The sequence below is a fragment of the Carya illinoinensis genome, chromosome 5 (genome assembly GCF_018687715.1).
Source record: "Carya illinoinensis cultivar Pawnee chromosome 5, C.illinoinensisPawnee_v1, whole genome shotgun sequence".
Classification (NCBI taxonomy): Eukaryota; Viridiplantae; Streptophyta; class Magnoliopsida; order Fagales; family Juglandaceae; genus Carya; species Carya illinoinensis.
Window position 1 is genome coordinate 20,831,871 of NC_056756.1, and position 22,879 is coordinate 20,854,749.

At 37.6% G+C, this 22,879-nt stretch overlaps 2 protein-coding genes and 1 long non-coding RNA gene across 4 annotated transcripts; 2 read left to right on the plus strand and 1 right to left on the minus strand.

Moving 5' to 3' along the window:
- The first annotated feature begins 628 nt into the window (after positions 1 to 628).
- On the plus strand, positions 629 to 6,279 carry LOC122311721 (protein downstream neighbor of Son-like). Of its 2 annotated transcripts, none has more exons than XM_043126362.1 (6): positions 629 to 814; positions 3,123 to 3,244; positions 4,494 to 4,595; positions 5,066 to 5,175; positions 5,331 to 5,418; positions 5,925 to 6,279. In XM_043126362.1, exons 2-6 carry the CDS (start codon positions 3,146 to 3,148, stop codon positions 6,123 to 6,125), a joined length of 600 nt encoding a protein of 199 aa, XP_042982296.1. In that variant the 5' UTR covers positions 629 to 814; positions 3,123 to 3,145; the 3' UTR covers positions 6,126 to 6,279. The 2 variants fall into 2 exon arrangements, with proteins under 2 accessions (XP_042982296.1, XP_042982295.1); XM_043126361.1 differs by lacking the exon at positions 629 to 814 and adding an exon at positions 2,582 to 2,679.
- Positions 6,280 to 6,950: 671 nt separating this feature from the next.
- LOC122311514 lies at positions 6,951 to 9,448 on the minus strand. The gene is made up of 2 exons (XR_006242804.1): positions 8,992 to 9,448; positions 6,951 to 8,286 (listed from the first exon to the last, which is right to left on the minus strand). It is a non-coding gene; the product is annotated as an uncharacterized LOC122311514 (long non-coding RNA).
- Positions 9,449 to 13,084: 3,636 nt separating this feature from the next.
- On the plus strand, positions 13,085 to 16,707 carry LOC122309923 (probable nucleoredoxin 1). The gene is made up of 4 exons (XM_043123714.1): positions 13,085 to 13,284; positions 14,500 to 14,979; positions 15,084 to 15,563; positions 15,831 to 16,707. Exons 1-4 carry the CDS (start codon positions 13,171 to 13,173, stop codon positions 16,488 to 16,490), a joined length of 1,734 nt encoding a protein of 577 aa, XP_042979648.1. The 5' UTR covers positions 13,085 to 13,170; the 3' UTR covers positions 16,491 to 16,707.
- The last annotated feature ends 6,172 nt before the right edge of the window (positions 16,708 to 22,879 follow it).

Genomic DNA, 22,879 nt, shown 5'->3' on the forward strand with positions numbered 1-22,879 from the left:
TCAAGGGAACGATTCAACGCTTTTCTCCCGTCCGTGCTCGTGTATGATTCCAACGTTCATGCAATAATTGGAATTCCCTCTCCAAAACAAATTATTTGAATCCCTCTAGCTATGTTTTTCTGTCCCAAGAAGTGTTCTCCAGTCAAAAGTTGCGGCCCTAGAGTGAAAAATTGCTTTTATATGGTGTGACGGCGTAAAACCTAAAATCTGTCAAAATACGATGTTCGCTCGAGCGGGGTGTCGAGCGCACATCGAGTATTCGACTCTGTCTGATTTCGCTCGAACATCCTATCGAGCGCACGTCGAGCGTTCGACTCTGCCTGATTTCGCTCGAGCGGCCAATGTCTCCGCTCGAGTGATATTTATTTTTCAGCAACCCGCTCGAGCTCCCTGTCGAGCGGCAGTCGAGCGTTTGAATCTGCCTGAATTCGCTCGAGCGACCAAAAGCCTTCGCTCGAGCGAACTTGTAAAATCTGCAATATGAAATTTTGCAAGTCATCAAATAGTAATTTTTAAAGATGAAATTTCTATCTATAATAAAATATGCTGTGAAAAAAAATGCGGGAATCATTCCCTCTAAATGTATTTTTTTTATTGTATTTCCCCACCCTTCCCGCGGCTAATGTCTTCCCTCTTTCTTTCCCGCGTTCTGCTTCTCTCTCGCGCAGCTCCTTCCCTCTTTTCCTTCTTCCGTTAAAAGCTTCTTCTCTCCAGTCCCAATCAATAAAAACCCACCAGTCCATCGCAACACCGTCACAGCTTTCACTCCTTCACTCCATCTCCATATCTGGAGCCAGAACATGAACCGAAATAGGTACATCTCGTGTTTCCAAATCTGAATCATTAATCTCTATTTCAAGGGTTTTCTGGTTCCTCTATTGTAAGTTTGATGAAGGCTCTTGATTTTGTTCCTTGCAACCACTTCATTTCTTTGTCTCCCCGCTTTTGAGTAAGCACAAATGCCCTCCTATTTCAATCTTCAGTTGTTTGCAACCTCAATTTGTAATTTTCTTAAATTGTTTCGTAAGCTGGTGAAAATAAGTCATCAAACTAAAAAAAATATTGTAGCCATTGAATTTAATATACAAATGTGTTTCATTTACCTGCATGACTAGTAGCACCTTTTGAATTTCACCAAGCTCCTTTTCCAGAATCTCTTCTTGTACTACTAACATTCGAGTGGACTCCAAGTTCTTTTGAGTCAAAGCTACAGTCTGTAATAATTGAGCCAAACAGTTTGGTATCAGTTGAGTTGGGATTAATGCATAGTTGAATTGAGTTCATTAAAAAAAATCAAAATCTGGAATTGACTTAGTTAAACAAGTTACCAAAAATCAACGGATTAAGGCACAATTTGAATTGAGTTCATAAAAAATTGAGATTGGGATTGAGTGGGTCATACTCCAGCAGGTGATAGATTTTATGACTTGATGACAAAGTCCCTTGTAGCAATATAGAGGTTTGGAGAATGGTTCCTTGGTGTTGGATGTGGTGTATTTGAAGGGACCGTAACGCTTGAACTTTCAAAGATATTGAGATGACAGTACTATTAGAATTAAGAACCATTTATGTTCAAATCTCTTTATGTGTGGATGGCAGCACACAATAGCTCCTGCCCTTTAGCTTTGTAGAATTCATGGATTTGTGGTCTTTTTCTTCATCCCTCTAGTTGGGCATTTCTTATTGTATACTTGTTGCATGACTGAATTGTGCCCCACGCTTTGAATAAATTACCTTGTAAAAAGAATTTATACAAATTTAGAAATTGGAAACTGAATTATTTAAACTAATTAACAAAAATCAAAGTGATATAATATTATATCACCATCCATAATTCCTCATGCCAATATCTGGTTTAGCCAAATAAGTCCCAACCAATTCAACCTGTCATAAAGCTAGGCCCTGTACAAAAGCTAACCTGTCATATGATTCTTGTTTCTGCAAGTTTTACTATCTTGGTTCTCAAATTTTGAAAAAAAAAAAATTGATGAATTCAAAAACTTCTTATTGGGATATTTCCTTATCCTCAATTATGCATTTTTTAAAATGTGAGCTCAACATTTCTTCTCGCCAGTTTTTTCTATTGAGGGTTGTATCTTCAATTGCATCATTTTCTTTTGTTTTATCCAGGAAAATAATTCAATTGAGCCAATAATTCTTTTGTTATTTATGGAGTGTGCATTGTGTGATGGTGTTGGTGTTGCTAGCATCTGTTTACTCCGAAGAACAAGTTTTTCTCATCTTTTGTTTACTACACAGCGAGGGGCTCAATTTTTGTGCAACTGGTACTGTTGCATCATAGCTGTTTTGGAAATTATTGTTAATAGAAATATTTTTGGCTATCATCTATTGCTGCTAAGTAGTCAAGGGAAAGTGTTAAAAGCATGGCTGTTTAAACTTATCCATGTGTGTGATTGTAAATGATTGCATGTTGTAGTTAGCTTGTTACAACGTTTATATTCTCAGTTAAAATGATTACAGACAAGACAAAAAAAAGCTCAACACCCCCCCCCCCCCCCCCCCTCCCTCCCCTCTTTCCCAAAAAACCCATGGTCATTAATACTTTTCCATTTTGTGCAGTGGAAATGGATTTTCTAAATAAACGACAGCTTGCATGGGAAGACTCTTTTCGTAGTCTTTACTACATGCTTTGGAATAATTTTTGTAATCTCTTTTATGGTAATCACCTATTCTTATGCCAGTACAATTTGTTTATCAAATCCTAATAAGTATGTATGCATAGAGTACCTTCTGAACTCAGATAAGCAGTTAATTATGCTCTACAGTCGCACCACAATGTGATCCCTTTGGAATTTAAATCCTAAATTTACAATTATATTATGCCTGAATAATTTTTATGAGTTGCAACAATAAGGAACTGGCTTTGTATTTTAATCTGTACAAAATCCTTTTTCATGATAGTTGTCAATGGATAATGGTTTCATATTGCACATACCATAGGTTGTCTGGAAGAAAATATGCATGTTTATGTTCACTGATGCTGCCTATTGAACCTTTTTTTTTTTTAATTCTTAGACTCTTTACTGTTTCTTCCACCAGTTAAATCTCATTTTAGTGTGGAACTCTATGTTGACGGACTGATTTTATTGAAAACTTTGTAGTCTATACTTCACACTTTGTGGTGATGTTCAATGGTGGTGATGGCTTGAGGATGACCAAGTGCTCATGCAGTGCTTATATCTCCCGTTCAACGAAAGGTTTGAGATCATTGTTGAGAGAACATGTAAGATGTACTCCTTAAGTTTTCAAGCTTTCTATTTGGAGCTTGTACTTGTTTTTTATTAAACAAATATTTGAAGTCTTTTGTTTTCTCATTTATTGTGTACTGCATGGCTAAGAAGTAATTTTGCTTTTGATAGAATATGTTTGTAGGGCTGGCAATCTGTGCCACCGGGTTGGGTTTGTGTTGGGTCATATATGAATCAATTTGAACAGCTAAACGAGTCACACATCCTAACTCGAACACAACACAAACTGTCTGTGGGCTAGGGAGTTGACTACACAATACACGACCCGATATATCCTGTTTAAGAAATTAGTTATTGACCCTTGTTACAACACAGCACAATGAGGTATGACCCATTCATTGCATAGTCATGAACAAGTAATCGGGTTGCTTGAGTTATCCTGAAGGGTACAAAGGTTGACCCAACCCATTTATGCTCAATTTTAATCATATCATTCTGTATCGGGTTCACAGGTCACTTCAAAGATTGCTAACCCTTATTTTTGGCATTTCTTAGTGAAGGAAATTGTTCTGTAATCTAAATGTTATGTTGATAACCCTAGATTCTCTTTTCTTTATTTTTTCTTGTAGTTTAAAACCGACACAAATTGAACTTGCCTTGTCTGAAGTAAGAATTTTACTGAGGTGGTGGTAGTAAAGTGCATAGATTTAAGGATTTTATAGCTATGACTTGAATTTTTAAATTTAAGAGAATTTCTGATTTCTATCCAATGAATGTCATTAATCTTTGAATTTAGTTCTACATTAGCAAATGCAAGTTTTGACTTAATTGTTGGAATTGGAAAAAATCAAGAATATTCTAGTGTCTTCCAGAATTTATCATTGGATGTAACGGGAAAAGATTGTGGCAGGTTGCTCATAATTTTATTTGCAATAACAATAGATGAATAACCAATAAAATAACTTATTACTTATAAAAAAAAAAAAAAAAAAAAACATTAGATGAATAACAAGCCACATTGATAGAATTATATTTGGTTGTGGATTTAGGAGAGAGATAGACTTATGAATAACTGTATGACATATTTTGATCATCTAATGCTGCCTGAGATTGATATTGTTCCAAGAATTTGTGGACCTTACAGTAGGTAAATTATGTTCTGCTGAACTACTGTCATGATAGAATGTTTTCATCGATTTCCACACCTTGTCACATGTATATTTTTCCTTTTAATAGATTTCTATATGTCCGACATCTTATTATGTTGCAATTAATGTTTTCTAGGATGTTTGTTTCTCTATGCCTCTTTGCCATTCCGAAGTAGAGCAAGCGACTACCGAAGATTTGGTTGAGCTCTTAGAGATTGTGAAGCATAATTTGGGCCAGGTTTATATCTCTACCTTTTATATTTGGCAGTCTGCTCTCACTTGTCTTTTCTGATTCAGGCCTGAGGAGGACCATGATATAAATGTACCCACTATGTGGGACATCGATGATTATTTTCCCATTAAGGAGTTTATTCTAGTCCTAGAATTATCTCTTTCTGACTTATTGACCAATTGAAATAAGAAGGCTTTTGGTTAGTTTGAAAACCAAAAGGGCAACCTGACTAGTTTTAATATAGGATGATGTGGGTCTCCATTTTGCAAAGATATTGGTTGCATCATGGTGAGCATGTATGCCATTCCCTTTGAACTTATCACATATTTGGAAGGGGCAGGTCCATCTTGTCTGCAAGGAAGTCTTGTTTATAATTAGCTGTGTGTTATGGTGTAGTTAGGGAATTTGTCTACTACTTTTGATTTCATTTCTTGTGCATTTATAATCATTGGACTTTCCTTTGAAATGCTATGCAGACTCGGCGCTTGAGTTCCTCGTCTGACATCGATAATAGCTCACAATCTTTGTTGGTTTTCAATGGCAATAAGAGCGTACATGGTTTATATGATTTCTTGTTAAATTATAGGTTAGCACATTGTTAATTAAGTTTCTAAAAGATTACTATTTTAGTAACTTGATTTTTCAGATACTATATTATCAGTGTAAATGGTTTTCTTCATGTTTCTTATGTCCATTATCATGTTGCCAGATTTCACTCCTTTTTCTTATGGTTTTCTCCAGATCTTTCTTGACCTTCTTAGCTGGTATGGATGTTCCTTTATTGTGTTCACCTGTACCATTTCAGAATGCTACTCTATCTACTCCAGAGGTATGTATAAAATATGTGAACTAGGGGTTCCTCTGCCAATAATGTTCAGCATATAAATAGGTGTTATGGAAGTTGAAAACATGCTCAAACCATAATATTGGGACATTCTCTCATCTAGATTGCCAAGTCGGCATATCTAGTAGTTGCTTTATATCATACTTTTTGCTCTGCCCATGTCTGGTTTTGTTTCAAGCATAATTCTCCAAACCCATATTGCCAGTGCAAATGCTAATTGTTGTCAAAAACCTGCATTGCTGCTTTTACTATATATATATATATTACCAGTAACTCGTTGCCAATGCGATACTATAGAAGCAGAAAGTTGTTTGACATGAATGTTCTATTACTTGCATTTATTCAGTGTACGAACATATAAATGCTAGGAACACTTCTAGTCAACAAGTATATGTTAACAAAAACAAAAATATATGCTGTTATTGCTCATTGCTGTGAAACATATTATTGAAATTTATTGTTATAAAACCTTTTTTCCTTTTGGTTTGCAGGTAGAGTGCAAGGAGTGGAAAAGAGCAAATCATCCTAAAGAATCCAGTGATGGTGGTGAACATGTGCTCGGTTCATCTGCTGGCCTCTACTATAGCATTGAAATCAAGGATGCATATCTTCCACCATGGATTATATGTAGTATGTGTGCAGTAATGGGTTCTGAAGGGAGAAGCTTCGAGGCAAGGTATCATAAGGGGTAGATTCTCAATTTAATTTTTTTATTTTTAAATTAAGCTTTTCAAGATTAATTTTTATTTTTTTGCAAAAATTTAATAATATATAGGCTTTTCTATTTATTAAAAAAAAACGAAGAAAAAAGACAAAACTTGGTTTAGTGCGGAACCCAGATTCCGGGTTTTAAAGAATTCGAATTCATCCGGGTTCCAACCCGGCTAATTTAGGCCAGACCTGGTCCAAGTTTGAAATCTGGTTTCCAGGTTGGTCATACCTGAGTACCCGGTCCAGAACTCGGATTAACAATCCTACTCTTCTATAATTCTATTGAACCTCTCTCCCTCTAGAATTGGAATGCGATATATGACATTTACTGGTAGGGTATCTCAGAAATTTAACTAATTAAGATTTTTGTGGATATTTTTGTATCATTTAAATAAGTTTTTTTATTATTTATTTTACTACCAATAAATATATAATAGCTTTCACTACTGACGTTATATATTCTTATCAGTGTAACAATATATACACCGGTGCATTTATCAATTACCGGTATTTCATTGATCAATTTTTGGCATTTTGTAAATGCCGCCAAAGCTATATAATTATTACCGGCGTAACACTATAAACCGCCGGAAAAGTACTTATGTACCGGCATAAAATTAATCAATGGCCGACATTTCTTCAAACGATATAAGCACTGAAAAATTCAACACCTTAACAGTGTAAACTCTATAAATTGTCAGCGTTTTGTGAAACGCCGCTGATGTTAAATATTATTACCGGCGGTATATTATAAACGCCGACAAACACGGTTAATATAACGACATATAATCAATGAATTATTGGTGTTTGTTTAAACGCCACAAAAACATATATTATTACCTGCGTAACAATATAAATGTCTGGAAACTACTAATTTCCCGACGCATCATTACTATCTTTGCGGCGTTGTTATAAACGCCGCCAAAGCTATATATTATTATCGGCGTAAAAATTTAAATGCCGAGAATCTCAATAATTTCCTGGCGGAAACATTAAGTGCCGGTAAATTTATATATCTACTGGCGCATAAACAAATGCCGCACATAGAAACGCCGCCAATTTTGCTTTTTTTTGTAGTGCAAGTCATGTCTTCTATAACTTGTTGTATCATGTGAGTGAGAATTAGATTTTCTTCTTTTAAGCCCATCTTGAATGTTGGGCTCTTGTTAGACTCGTCCCAAGTGGATTTCAGTCATCTTTGCATAACCTCCTTGATCTTCTTAGCTCTTGATCTTGTAATTGATCCTTAAGACTTGGTCCGCCTTGGGGCCCATCGAAATTTCCTTAAAACGATTCCATGTGATTGGAGTTTGCTCCATTACCTGTTCCAAGAGCGTCCTTTTTTATATCTACCAACGTTTTGCTTCTCTAATCAATTTAAATGTTGAGAACAAAACTTTTTGTTCATCGGTGCATCGCAAAACTCTAAGAATTTCTTCAGTGTCTTGAATCCAATCCTTAGCAGCAATCGGATCAGCCTTTCCTTCAATTGTTGGATGTCACAATCGGTTAAATTGTTCTATAGTGCATCTTTCATTTAATATATGTCCATTCCTCATTGTAGAGTTACATGCAATTTCTTTCATCACTTGTTGCGATACTTCCTGTATTACCGCAGAACCATTGGAACTTGGTCCAGTCGAAGTCTCCCCACTGATTGGCTCATTTAAATTGACGAAATTATGTTGAGAAGTCATCCTAAAAATCAAAATAACTATTTTAAAACTAAAATGACTAAGTAGGCAAACTTAGCTCATTCAAAAAAAAAAAAAAATCAACCAGTCTCTTACTTTACCATTTCCTACCCAAATTTCAAAATCCAATAAAAATCATAGTGTCTGTAGAACCTATAAAACCTTTGCTGTGTTACCAATTCTAACGCCCCCAATTTTTTTAACTATTGGAGATGTTTTCATTGACATGCATGATAACATAACAATAACAAGAAAAGAACTATGAGAAAACCTTTATATATAAAAAGAGTTCAAAACACCAAGTTTCACTCAAATTGTTTGTTCATAAAGAAAAATGCCATAAATTAGAATTCAAACTATTCCATAACCGACAATTATTCCACCACGCTTAATCTTACTCTTCCACATAACATCTAAGCTCCCTTTTTGTCTTGCTCCTTTCTGACATCTGTAAATAAATTTTATAGGTGGAATGGTAAGTCCACGGCTCGGTAAGCAGGATTGATTAGGCTGAGTGTAACATATGAGCCTCATTAAATAAACAAATACATAAAAAAAAAAAAAAAAAAAAAAAAAAAAAAAAAAAAAAAAACCAATAACATGATTAATATACCATAAAAACAAAATGCTACACTATGTAATTCTAAAAAAAAAAAAACTTTCTCTATAGGGAAACTACCCATTCAAAGGTAGATATCCTTCCCATACTGTTCTTCCTTTGGGAACTACACTTTCTCAAATATCCTTTAGTGTAGTTATCATTCCCCTTTCTATTTAGGGTCTGCAGATTCTCATTGTCTTCTAGTGTAGTTATATTCCCTTTACAATTCTCACTTGATGGGTCTATACCTTCTCGAAGTCCTTTAGTAGAGTTATCCTCCAAATAAAAATTAGTAATAGAAAACATGCTATCATATAAGTCATATAACATTTGGTATAACAATAATGCACATCAAGTTTCTATAAATGTATCTTGACTAGTTACATACACGTTTAGACTCGAGTTACACATTATACAATATAATAATTTATTTGGGGATGCTCTAATATTTCTATATGATGCAAAACAAATTTTCTGCACAATACATGCTTTCAATTCAGAAAAATTCAGAATCTCTAATAAAAAAATGCCAGATTAATTAAACCTACTTACCTCGTAATCCAAAATACTTCTTACCATAGTTGTACTACTTAGAACTGAAATCCAGCAAGTAGTCGGAAGATTTAAGAGATAAATTATTCTGACAGAAAAGTAGTAGAGATTTCAAAATCCTCTTGGAAGAAAACTTTGGGGTTTTTTATAAGGGTAAAGTTCCTCACTTGAAGAGAAAACTAACGATCAAAAATTATGGGGAGCTACGTTACAGATCGGAAAGGATGACGAGTTCATCTCAATAGATATTTATGAGAGGGAACAACAGAAGGTTGTAAGTTGTATAATGTAAAGCTAAAGAAATGGAGCATGTGACTGCTTTGAGATGAACTAGAAACTGAAGAGGAAGAAGGTGAGAAGCCACTACGCGTAAAAGGTAAAGTAAGGAAAAAAAAACCTAGTGAAACTCAACGTAGTCTCTCTCTCTCTCTCTCTCTCTCTCTCTCTTTCTCTTTATTTTTTTACACATAAACAAGTGGATAGGGCTTAACAAAAAAGCTGGGTATTATAGTGAAAACGTGTCATATCAGTTTGTGAGATATTTTTGTTAGATTTCTTTGCTAGCTCTCAAAATCAAAAAAGTTATTGAGGGATCCAAAGGAAATGCCGTAGGATTGCTTTTCCGAAGCTTCCCTATGGTGAAATATCATTAAACAAAAGTATGGGTTATTGGAGGAACCCACCTCTGTTGACAACCAAAGTTGAGAATAATTTTCTTGACATCTTATTGATGGTAATCATACATCTTTATAATTTATTCCCTTATTCCATATGGAAATATGGCTAATTGATGAACTTCTTAAACAAGACACGATTACATAATTCAGTTTATTTTAGTTATAGTTGCCTTGCATTCCTCCATCCTTACTTGGCCTCTGTATAACAAGTTTTCTTTTCTAAAAGATAAATTCTCTACAAAAATCTGATGTCCAATGATTTTGTCATTTTTATTATTTTATTTTAATATATATAAATATATATTTTTAAATAAGAAAATTAAAAAAAAAAAGACAAATAATATAGTAATTAGATAAAAACGTACAGTGTGAAGCCTCTTTTTATCATTTCTGTTATCAAAATTCAGAACCACGGCCACAACTCCGGAATAAAATCTAGAAATGTTCATTTCTCTTTTAATGAAATTTTGAATCTGAGCTTCCTGAAAACGAATATGCTAAGGTTCCTCGAGATGGGTTTTTCGAGCAGAGAAAGAGGCCGTTGGCGTTCTTTATTTGTTTTTGTTTTTTTATTTTATTTGGTAAAACTATAATGCACATCAAGTTTCTATAAATGTATCTTGACTAGTTGCATACACGTTTAGACTCGAGTTACACATTTTACAATATAATAATTTATTTGGAGATGCTCTAATATTTCTATATGATGCAAAACAAATTTTCTAATACATGCTTTCAATTCAGAAAAATTTAGAATCTCTAATAAAAAAAATTCTAGATTAATTAAGAAATTCAGCAAACTATCAGAAGATTTAAAAGATAAATTATTCTGACAGAAAAGTGGTAGGGATTTCAAAATCCTGTTGGAAGAAAACTTTGGGGTTTTTATAAGGGTAAAGTCCTTCACCTGAAGAGAAAACTAATGGCCAAAAATTAAGGGGAGCTACATTACAGATCGAAAAGGATGATGAATTCATCTCAACAGATATTTATGAGAGGGAACATGAGAGGGTTGTAAGCTGTATAACGCAAAAGCTAAAGAGGAAGAAGGTGAGAAGTCACTGCGTATAAAAAGTAAAGTAAGAAAACAAAATCCTAGTGAAACTCACCGTTTCACTGTAGTAGTCTCTCTCTCTCTCTCTCTCACATAAACAAGTGGGTTGGGCTTAACAAAAAAAGTTGGGTATTACAGTTAAAATGTGTCACATCAGTTTATGGAATCTTTTTATAAATTTTTTTTATATCTTTAATAGTTTTGTTACTAACTCTCTAAACCAAACGAGTCATTGAGGGATCCAAAGGAAATGCCGTAGGATCACTTTTCCAAAGCTTCCCTACGGTGAAATATCATTAAGCAAAAGTATGGGTTATTGGAGGAACCAACCATTGTTGACAACCAAAGTTGAGAATAATTTTCTGGATATCTTATTGATGGTAATCATACATCTTTATAATTTATTCCCTTATGCCATATGGAAATATGACTAATTGATAAACTTCTTAAACAAGACAAGATTACATAATTCAGTTTATTCTAGTTACAGTTGCCTTGCATTCCTCAATCCTTGGCCTCTGGATAACAAGTTTTCTTTTCTAAAAGATAAATTCTATACAAAAATCTGCTATCCAATGATTTTGTCATTTTTATTATTTTATTTTAATATATATAAAGAAATATAGTTTTAAATAAGAAAATTAAAAAAAAAATAATATAGTAACTAGATAAAAACATACAGTGTGAAGCCTCTTTTTAAAATTTCTGTTATCAAAATTCAGAACCGCGGCCACCACTCCGGAATAAAAGAAACGCTGATTTCTCTTTTAATGAAATTTTGAATCTGAGCTTCCTGAAAACGAATATGCTAAGGTTCCTCGAGTTGGGTTTTTCGAGCAGAGCAAGTGGCCGGTGGTGTTCTTTATTATTATTATTATTATTTTTTGGTTTCTAAAGGTTTGATGCCTTTTTTTTTTTTTTGTTAATCGCGATTCGTTACCATTGGACATCAGTCAACCATTTGTCTCTATCCTTTTGGGTTAGCTGCTTGGCCTGGTAGGTGCAGATATTAAAGACAAATTTAAAGCCTAAAGGACAGACGAGTCGCGTAGGACTCAACTCTCCTTGTCCCCACAAAAGAAAAGAATTATATCGTCTCGCGTAAGCCTTTCTCGAGATAAGGTCATGGTCGTCTTTTTCTAATGAGTGGCTTTACAGCCCCGACTCGCGACCCACGACAAATATTTTAAAAATATTAATCATATTAATAAAAAAATTCTTACTTAATCATTAAATAAAAATAAAATGCTTAAGACTCGTTATCGAGATTTTTAACATTTCTCCCTATTAATGGTATAAATTCATCTTATACCTATCATTTTTTTAATCTTAATAAAATATTATATAAAGATAAAAATATTACTGCTATTATAAATTTTATAAAAATAAATTTATAAATTAATATATTTTTATATAATATGTTAAATTTATTTTATAATAAAAATATTTTTACTATCTGATATATATATCAAGTAATATTAATTTGCACAATTACTCTTATAAAATATTCTTTATAGTTAAAAGAATTTTTTCTAAAAATATTAAAAATTTATTTAAAAATTGTTAATAATAAAACATTCTAAGATGTCCGGTACTTAAATTATGTTTGCTTAAAAAAAAAAAAAATTCGACAACTTGTTTGCTCTCAATTAGAAGATCTTAAAATTTTAGAATAATATTATATATAGTTTTGGATGTGTAAATTTAAAACTCTTTTTAAAAAAAATATAATTTATTATTAAAAAAATAATTTTTTATATAAATTTTGAATTTATATTTTTTTTAAATAAAATCCGTAAAACTTATCTAATTAAGAACTATAAATATTATTTCTCACAATGTTATAACAATTTTAAGCTCCAAAAGAGTTTTCGTTTAGTCATTTTTAGGCAGAAGACATCAAATAAATTTTTGGAAAAACTCCAACGTATATATATCATAATTTCATAAACATATTTTTAATAAAAGACACGAATTGAATCAATTAGAAAAATCAAGAATTCTTGCAAAATGGTTATAAATATTTTTCAAACATATTACCCGGAGCCGTCGCTAATTAGGAAGGCCGAAGTCGGACGGAGGTCTTGCTTTTGGGAGAAGAGAGTTCTGGAAGTAAAAAAAAAAAAAAAAAAAGTTAAAATTAAATTCTTCAATTTTTTTTAATTTATCTAATTTAATCATTATAATTTTTTTAAATTTTAATATAAAATATAATAAATAATTTAATATTTTAAAATAATAATAATATTAAAAAATAATATTTTATTTAATTTTTAACTTATTTTAACTGTCAACATCCAACGAATAAAGATAAGTCCCAGATACTTCGCCAAGAAGGCAAGAACCTCTATATATTAGTCACCCCCTTTCCTGTCGAATTCCAACCAGCCTCGTATTCTGAGCTGCTTTTATTCTCATTGCTTTCACGAGAACTGAGAAGAGGAAGAAATGGCGGACGGTGAAGCAAGCGTTACCGTGTCAACCAACGGCGGTCCTCACGACTTTCGCTCGCTCCTCTCGGGAGAAGATAGGGACTTTCTTATCCGCAACAACGGGGATCAGGTTTTTGATTTAATAGGCTTCTCTTGTAGGTTTTCGTGTTTCTCGGGAAATCAGCTGAAAAACAAGAAATAGAGGCTCTGGTTTTGTAATTTTGACTGTTATTTTTATTTGGTTTATGTTTTAAGTATATTGAGTTGATAATTAGTTAATCCGTTTGATTACAAGTTGATTTTTTCTTCATACTTCTAGGTGCGTGCCGTTTATAATATTAGTAGGCAGTGGTTTCGTTTTCTGTTTGGACAGTATTTGAGCAACTTGAATTAACTTCTAATTCTAATCACTCTTCAATGACATTTAGCCAATCTTTATGAAAGAAAACTCGAGTTGAGGGGCAGAGACTTTAATCACGGCCAACTCATGGATTTCTGTTCTGAAGACGTTGAGATCTATTGACCCCCTGTATTTTATGATGCTTAACTTTGAATATTAAACGGGAAAAAAAAAATTATGTTGAGGGGCAGGAATTTCAACTCATGGATTTCTGTTATGAAGACCTTGAGATCTATAGGCCCAGTAATTTGTGACGCTTTCTGTGTGTTTTTTGTTTGGATTTTTCTTTGTGGGGAGGGGTTGGGGGTTTGTTTAGTTGCAAGTATCTCGGATTATGCTACAGTGCTCAATAAAACTGATGATGTATTCAGGGGAAGATGATTTTTCCATTAAAAACGAGATTCAGTTAACAAATGAAACTTTTGGAGAAAATCAAAATTCAGGCAATTATTAATTTGATACATGTTGTTCCTGTAGATCTCCGGTCCACATAACTTTCCCATGATCATATTTGAAAAGACCGGCTAGACGTTTGATAAGTTTGCAGGAAAAGCAAATTTAACGAATGGGGATTGCATATTAGCACCTGTGGAATTTTCTGTTAACAGTTGTCTGTCTATCGGTAATCAGAAGGACCGGTTTCCCCAACATTCTGTAACAGGTAAAAGGGGAAACAAGGTGAAGAAGTGCCTGTTTATTTGTGTATAATAATATCATGTGACATCTATTATTTTATCTTGATCAATGATAGAATAAGACTCGTAAATGTGGTTTGATGAAGACCAATAAGAATTATTGAGTTGTTAACAACATTGTTCCGGTACATATGAAATTGGCCTTCTGGTTGTATGAACAGTTCCTCCATTGACTGGAAGTCAACAGTTGTCTGTTATGAATGTTATGGGGATGCGTCAAGGGAGAATCACTTTGAATTGTGAATTACAGGTTAAAATTGACAGCTTGGAGGGGAAGAAGCTTGGGCTTTATTTTTCCGCATCATGGTGTGGCCCATGTCGGCGATTCACCCCAAGTTTTGTCGAGGTGTACAATGAACTCTCTCCAAAAGGTGATTTTGAGGTCATTTTTGTTTCTGCTGATGAAGATGAGGAGTCCTTCAAAGATTACTTCTCCAAGATGCCATGGCTTGCAATCCCATTTTCTGATTCAGGCAAACGTGATCACTTGGATGGGTTTTTCCAGGTTGAGGGGATACCCAACCTCGTACTCATTGATGAAGATGGGAAAGTTGTGAGTGACAGTGGAGTCCAGATTGTTCAAGAATATGGAGTTGAAGGGTACCCTTTTACACAAGAAAAGATCAAAGAATTGAAAGATCAAGAGGAAGCCGTCAGGAGGAATCAATCTTTGAGATCTATCTTGGTATCCCGCTCACGAGACTTTATAATCTCATCTGATGGCAGAAAGGTAACTCTCAATGGCATTGCTTGTTATTTAACAAGGAAATAAGTTTATTTCCTCGAAACATTTCACTCCTCTTCCCTAATCTGTATTTCTTCTTCGTGCACAAGGTGCCTGTCTCTGAACTTGAGGGGAAGATAGTTGCTCTGTATTTCTCATTGTTCTCATACAAGTCATGCGTTGAATTTACACCAAAACTTGTTGAGGTATATGAAAAATTAAAGGCAAAGGGAGAGAGCTTTGAGGTTGTGATGATACCACTTGATGATGATGAGGAATCATTTAATCAGGGTTTTGAAAGCATGCCCTGGTTTTCCCTGCCCATGAAGGACAAGACCTGTGGGAAGCTGGTTCGATACTTTGAACTTTCAACCCTCCCCACTTTGGTTATTATAGGGCCAGATGGAAGGACTCTACATTCTAATGTTGCTGAAACCATTGAAGAACATGGAGTTCTGGCATACCCATTCACCCCAGAAAAGTTTGCAGAGCTTGCTGAAATAGAGAAGGCAAAAGAGGAAGCTCAAACCCTGGAGTCAATTTTGGTTTTAGGGGAACGAGATTTTGTCATTGGGAAAGACGGAGTTAAGGTAAAGTCTTTGATTGTATTCAATGCTGCAAAAGTTATAATTGAATACTTATAATTTCACATTATTTGTTTGGTCTTTGTAATGTCGCTTGTTACACTGATAGTGTGGTTGTGTTTGGTTCTTGGCTGGAGGTGTGATATCTTACGTGCTATTCAGAGTTTCTTAATCCTTTTGCGGCATTCATGGAATCCCCTCCCCCCTATTTCCACTCTCTCCCATGTCTTAGCATTTGTGATGGTTGAAAATGATTACTTGTTTCCTTGTCAGATTCCAGTGTCGAATTTAGTTGGGAAGAACATCCTCCTTTACTTCTCAGCACATTGGTGCCCACCTTGCCGCGCCTTTCTACCGAAACTTACCGAGGCATACAACAAGATCAAGGCAAATGATGATGCTTTTGAAGTGATTTTCATCTCTAGTGACAAGGACGATGCCTCCTTTAGTGATTTCTTTTCAGGAATGCCATGGCTGGCACTTCCCTTTGGGGACCCAAGGAAAGCATCATTGAGTCGCACGTTTAAAGTCTCTGGTATCCCCATGGTTGTAGCCATTGGACCTAGTGGCCGAACTGTCTCAAAAGATGCTAGAGATCTCATTATGATGCATGGTGCGGATGCTTATCCTTTCACTGATGAGCGAGTGAAGGAAATCGAGGCCAAAATTGAAGAGATGTCAAAGGGGTGGACCGAGAAGGTAAAGCACGCGCTCCATGAGCACGAGCTTGTGCTCACTCGTGGTGGAGCTTATATATGTGATGGGTGCAATGAGGAGGGGAATTTCTGGTCATATCTCTGTGAGGATTGCGACTTTAATCTCCATCCCAAGTGTGCCTTGGAAGAAGTCAAAGAGCTGAAGGATGATTTTAAGGGAGAAGAAAATCCCAAAGAAGGGTGGGTCTGTGACGGGGATGTCTGCAAAAAAGCTTGAGAGTTCCGTTTCTGAAACTTTGAGATGTTGATCTTTGATGACGGTTTTTCCTTCTTCCTGAGTATTTTCTCGTTATGCAAATAAGGTTTCATGATAACCTGTTCCGTCCGGTATGGCTTTGAAGTATCTCATCCGTAGTGTATGTAATATAATATGAATTTGGGTGTGCTATTGTGTCGTAGTGGTCTATCATAATGAAAGATAATTTGACGCAAAATTAACAAAGTTTTCGTACGCTGTAGTTTTGTGCATCGAGTTGTTACTCTTAAAAAGGAGGTAACAGTGACGTGTGAGACCAATCGAGAATACCTTATTTATTTATTTATTAAAAAAATAAATAAATAAATAAAGGAGGACAAGGTTTCATTTTATTACTTGCCCTCATTTATGACGGTCGACTATCATGGTAGCACAAAAAATCCCGACTAACAGTCTTATCATTTAGAACATAAATATGAAGGGCCCAGTGTAACAAATTGCAACATCTCCTTTTTAGCGGGGAAGGTTGTGAATCGCGCATATATTAGTGCAGTGCCCCTTAGCTCCATTTCTTGGCAATACATCTACCACTTGATTGACTTTACGGCAAGGGTGATGTACTTTTTTGTGATTTATTATATGAATTTTGGGATTTTAGGTCATCAGGCCAGCCAAATCGAAGCGGCGCAAGTTTGTTGCTCCTGGCGAGTAATGGGAGAGAGAGAGAGAGAGAGAGTGAACTAGCAAGTAGAGATAGAGAGCAACGGGTGAAAGGGAGGGAGAGGGGAGAAAATAAAAATAGGATTTACTTGCATATTATAGGAGTGTTATCCGCATCATACGGGGGCAGAAGCACCTCTTCCCCGCACACTACCCCCTCATATGCTTGGGGGTAGTGTTTTCACCCCCCACTCTCCACCCTGGGGAGGCTGGGGTGGGGCGGGGCTGGGCAGGACGAACAATCCACCCCGTCCCGCCCCCAGCCCACTTTAAGAATACTAATGTTTCATTGGGTCTAAAAATATATTTTTAGACACAAATTATTATATAATTTAAATAGTAAATCAAAATTTTTATATATAATTATAATTTAAAAATTGATAACATAAAAATTATGTTATTAATTTTTATATTTGTTAGATTTATTCACAAGACTAAAGTCCCACATTGCTTACATAAGACTTGTATGGCCTTGGAGTTCTGTATAAAGTTAGCCTAGGACAACCATGCAATGTGCAATCTTTTAAACAAGTCTTACACTTGTGAATAAGTCTAACAAATTATAATATATATATATACAATTTGTAAAATATAAATAGATATTTATAAATGTAAAAAGTGAGTGAGAACGGGGCGGGGTTGCCAATTATTCCTCTCGCCGATGAGTGAAAATATTAGTGGGTCGATGATTCCATGTGTCCGATTTTGATTCTTCCATTGTCGTTCCTGAAGTCATAACTGACACTTCGCAGACTGTCCTTCTGTCTTTTCCATAATGATGACTGTGAGACATTTCCTCTTCTTTATGACTGCATAGCAATGCGGGGCCTTTAAATCCTTTCTCCCTTTCACACTTGTAGTGTGTTGAGAATTGATAGCTTCTGTCACACTGTCACTGCTCTCCTCTTCTTCCCTTCTCTTTACTCTTATTCCTTCTCGCTCCCCTCGTTTAGTTTGATGCTTACTGCCCAGATGACTATTCAAAAATCTGCCAACCCTGCGAGTCTTGAGCACTGCCCTGAAGCCGGTTTGTCGAAGCCAGGATATGCAGGCTACTCATAGCATTCCGAGACCACTTCTGACTTTCTTTAGTCGCTGGCCCTAACTTACTGCGTTTAGGATTCGGTAGTTTTTGAAGCCCCAGGGTTGTGTGAGGGGGTTGTGAGTGCCAATGGCTCGATGACACGGGTCACCCTATTCCCCAACATGTTTTGTGAGTGCCAATGGCTCGATGACGTGGATTGCCCTATTCCCCAACATGTTTTCTTGTGGGCTGAGACTACCTTTCTCTCGTCCAGTTCATGAAATCCTACATTGCTTGGGACTAGCTCCTATTTAGTTTCATTCAAACGCTTGGTGGATCCTGATTTGCTGCTGCATTTTGTAACGTCGGGCTTTGTTGAGGTTTGACCCGGAGCATGTTGACCTTACTTACCATGAGTTCCTCTTGACCCACAATGTGAAGAAGGGTGTCGGGGAAATTTGTAGTTTCAGGGGAATGTACACCTTGGTAGTATTGGTGCTGAGGTATCGCAAGGTACCAGATTGGATCGACAAGTTCTTCTTCCTGTCCGGCTGTGGATGGAAGTTTCCTGTGGGTCAGATTGGCTGAGCTGAGTTCCCGATTAAAGCTTCCTAGGGGGTTGTGCCAAGCAACAAGGCTGTGCATCCTATCCCCACACAAGGCAAGCTACGCTGTATCGCCATTGTGCGGGATTGGGTAGCCCAACACTCCTTCTTGGTCCACTAGAAGGTTCTCCTAGGGGACGATAACCTTGATGTTTTTCTTTCCCTGATAGGTCATGTTGCTCCTTCCGCTCGCGCTATTGTCATTCGCCCACCGCTTGATTCTTCAAGAAAATGAGCCTCATACCTTCCTCCTAACGGCAAGGGGAAGAGAGCCCATATGGAGCCCAGTAGGGATGAACTGTCGTTCCCGAAGGCCTTGGCTGTTAACACCGGGAGCCTTGGGTCTAGGCAACCCTTTGCCCCTTCTTTTTCCTCTATGAGGAGATAGGGAGTCCTTGAATTTGGGTACATTCGCCGTGTCCCTTTCTCTTATGGCCCTAGTTGTGGAGCCGGCCCAAGGGGGATAGGAGCCCTTGTGAGGGGTGCGGGATGTCTCCCTAAAGGAGAACTCGGTTAACATGCACTTCTGGGGCGCTCTTTTGGACAGGGCGCCTTGCCAAACCCAGGTGGTGGAATAGCCCCCGGAATTGAATGTGGAGATGTCTCCTTCCTCTGCGTCCACTGCTCGATCCCTAACCAATGCCTTTGAATTTGACAAAGTCTTAGGCCATCTTGCAGTGGACTTGGAGTCTGCTGCTGATGAGGGTATTTCTAGTCGGAAATCCCCTTGCAATGAAATCACTACAGGCGGCGCTTTGTTTGTCGTTGCTATTGCCGGGCCGATGGTAAATGTAAATGTTGGTGCAATTGAAGGCGATCAATTGGCAATAGAGCCTAGTGCCCCTATCCCGCCAAGTCCTGGGAGGTCTCGGCGGTCGACCCTTCCTCTCTTACCTTGTCAAGCCCAGGGAAAGCTGTGGCGGTAGCTAAGAGTCTCAAGGAGAGAGGACAGGTCGCCCTTTGTCGCCCTTCCCACCTAGCTGGTGAATGAGGGCGCTCTTGCCTCTTCTAGCAGCGGGCCTTGTGAGGAAGTCTCAGATGACTCGATGAGGGTAGAATTTCACTCTTCGGAGGCTGGGAGCAAAGCCATTCCTGTTTCTCCTCGACTTAAGTGTAAGACTTGGAGGGAGGAGGCTCTGGAGTGGGAGTCTGAGCTACTGCAGAGACTTTTCTCCAACATTTTCCTCTATTTCATGCTCCATACTCTGTGCCCTTTTCTTTAGCATAGGTTTACTCCCTTTTTTTTTCTAACTTTGGGATCCGCAGGGAGTCAGAAGGTTGGCCGAATACATAATTGGTGGCTGAGAGGTGGTAGAGAGGGAGAACCTAGATCTCCGATCCATGGTGAAGATGACACTCCATTATGCCAACAGAGAGAGGGAGGAGAGGAGCTATCTGGAGGCGAAGCTAGCCATGGCTAGAGAATGGGCCATGAAAGCTCAAAAGTCACTGAGTAAGATTCAAGAGTTGCGGAACTCACTTCAGGCGGAGAATGAAGAGTTGAGAGTCCTCAAAGACTTCGATGCTTGGGGAACCAAGATGTTGGAGGAGGAGTGCTCAACCTTGTTAGCCATTGCGTAGGATCAATAGGTGTTTCTATTTGCGGCCAGTCTCCATATGGAGGAGGTTCTAGCTGAACTGGGAGTGGCCCACAAGAGGATAGCCGACTAGGATGTGGTCATCCGAGATCTACAGAGTGACTTGTCACATATGCATAAGGTCACTGCTTGGTCAAGCTAGCATCTGGGGAAGGCTCTTTATGTCCGCGATGAAGCCTAGTCTCACAGGTATTTGGAGGGCCTCGAAAGGATACTTGATTACGTCATCCTTAATCCTCAATAAAGTTTCGGGGCATTAGAGGCGCATTTAAGGGTGGTTGAATTTAAAGACCTCAAGCTTGACCTAGCCGCCCTCAACCACTTTAGCAAGATTGGGCGGGTGATGATGCCTTCCTCCTGGAGGACGACATTCCTCCCAACCTCCAGCTTGAGGACGATGCTGGTGAGGGCTTAGGCGGAGGGAGATTTGAGGAGGCTAGGGTCTAACCCACCGATTCTAGGTAAGAGTGAGGTTCCCATGAGGCGGGCCCTTTGGATCCTAAGGAGGGTCAAAGAGCTTCCCGGCCTTGACTTCACTTGGTCCCGTTGTCTTCTTCTTCTCTTTTGTAATTTTTGACTCTTAGTTTCTACCCATAGAGATTGTGGCGCCTCTTTATTCCTATATGTATACTGAAAGTAATAATATATCCCCTTTATACCTTGATTGTCTCCTAATACCTTTTGCATCCATTTTCATACTGTCTGTCTATCTACCTGCCGTAGAGTTTCCCCTTCCTTGAGGAAGAGGGGAGGTGCTTTGTATTTCACTTCTTTGGTTTCTTTGTCGTGCAACGTCTTTTAGTTTTCCCATGAAAATGGTTCAGTGGCTGATGCCCTATTGCAAATCTAAGAGGATCTCGAGCAATTGGCCATTTAATGTACACCTGTTGGTCTCCTTGAATTTATGGCATTGGATAATGTCTACTGTATTTGTCATGGGATTCATGCGGGGCTCTTGATGAGATTCACATTAGATTTGACGAAGCTCTGAAGTGCGCATGCTCCTTGAATTTTTGGGAAGCGAACTGTCGTTCCCTGCCTATATATAGCCCCCTTTGCCTTCGTCATTTACCATCACCTCTCCATTCCCGTTCCCCAAGTGCTTTAAAGTTATGTTTTTCCTCGTGCTATTGTTGGCCAAATTTGGCTCTGATGGGTCTTTTGGCCTTAGGCCAGCCTTCTGATACTACACCCTGCGGTGGGCTTTTGTGGAGGTATGTGCGTGGCAGTCTCTTGAGGTTTTCGTAGGATGTCCTTCTGAGAGCAGTATCATCTTTTATCATCAGGATGTTTTCTGTAAAGAGGGCATGCATCCAATCCTGTGGCTAGGCCATTCGATGGACTTTAATATCTCAGAACTCCTTGTGCAATTCATTTTCTGTCATTACATCTTGAGTCGTTTCCATGCTCATGAAAAAGATGGGATACTCCCATAGGCCTAGCGGGTGAAGGGGATTTTTGATGTCCTAAGCTTGTTGGTGTTCAAGCACTTCCATTGGCAGGGTGCCTTTATGAAGACCGTGGAGGTTCTTCTTCAGCTCAAGCTCTTCGTGGACTTGGATTCTTTAGTGGAGTCCACAGAGGGGCAAGCTCTATTTGTTGCATCCACAGGGCCTTCAGCCCATGTGGAAGTGGTTTTGATTGAAGCGGTTTCCCCTCAGGCTGTTCTTGACTGCTGTGCGGTTCGAGAATGTGAGTTGGCTGAGCTTGGGTCTCGCCCTTTTGCTTGTTGGGCTTGTCTTCCAGGCAATTCTTGTCCTGTGGCCCCTCTATACTTCTGTACTAGTGCCTCTGGAGAGTAGCTGTCTTTTTCTGCCAATGGTACCGTAGCGCACTCCTCCTACTTTGACTTTTCCTTTGGATTTTTTTTGATCCTTTGTTTCTCTTTGCATGGTTTCTTGTGAATATGTTGTAACCTTTTGATTGTAATCATTCTGACTGTTGATGAATACAATGTTCTTCCATTTATGCTTTCAGACTCTGTCATCCTTTTGCACATTGTTTGCTTGTGTTTCGCGTATGCCTCTCGTAGGCGGTAAAATGTTGGCCACTTGTTGAGACTTGACATTTCTTTTTAATCTTGACAAATTAATAACCTCTTGGGTGGTACCTTGCCGAGCATAACTGCTTCTTTATCCACTTAACTTGTGAGGATGGAATACTCGTCATTTGGCAATATTCCATAACCCTTTAGAGGTTCAAGCCAAATTTGTCCAAGTCCTTTCTCACAATGTATTGTTCATTCTTAGCACTCACTGAGACCCTGTGTAGTAGGCAAGGCCTTTGTGAAACCCTTGCGGTATGTAGAATCCGGCTTCCCTCACGCTCGGTGATAGGGGGCAAGTGGCGTATAAGCCCGATCTTGCCTAAATGATTTGTGGATGTCACACAATATGTAAGATCTGGCATGCCTCATTGACCCTTGTGCTTGGCGAGTGGCACGTAAGCCTAAACTCACCCAAA

Bases quoted from the DNA above. Each gene is read 5' to 3' on its own strand.
- LOC122311721 (XM_043126361.1), top strand. From the start codon at position 2,586: ATGGATTTTCTAAATAAACGACAGCTTGCATGGGAAGACTCTTTTCGT. The intron at 5,176-5,330 runs GTTAGCACATTG...GGTTTTCTCCAG, and splicing joins GATTTCTTGTTAAATTATAG to ATCTTTCTTGACCTTCTTAG. The intron at 5,419-5,924 runs GTATGTATAAAA...TTTGGTTTGCAG, and splicing joins CTACTCTATCTACTCCAGAG to GTAGAGTGCAAGGAGTGGAA.
- LOC122309923 (XM_043123714.1), top strand. From the start codon at position 13,171: ATGGCGGACGGTGAAGCAAGCGTTACCGTGTCAACCAACGGCGGTCCT. The intron at 13,285-14,499 runs GTTTTTGATTTA...TGTGAATTACAG, and splicing joins TCCGCAACAACGGGGATCAG to GTTAAAATTGACAGCTTGGA. The intron at 14,980-15,083 runs GTAACTCTCAAT...TTCGTGCACAAG, and splicing joins TCTCATCTGATGGCAGAAAG to GTGCCTGTCTCTGAACTTGA.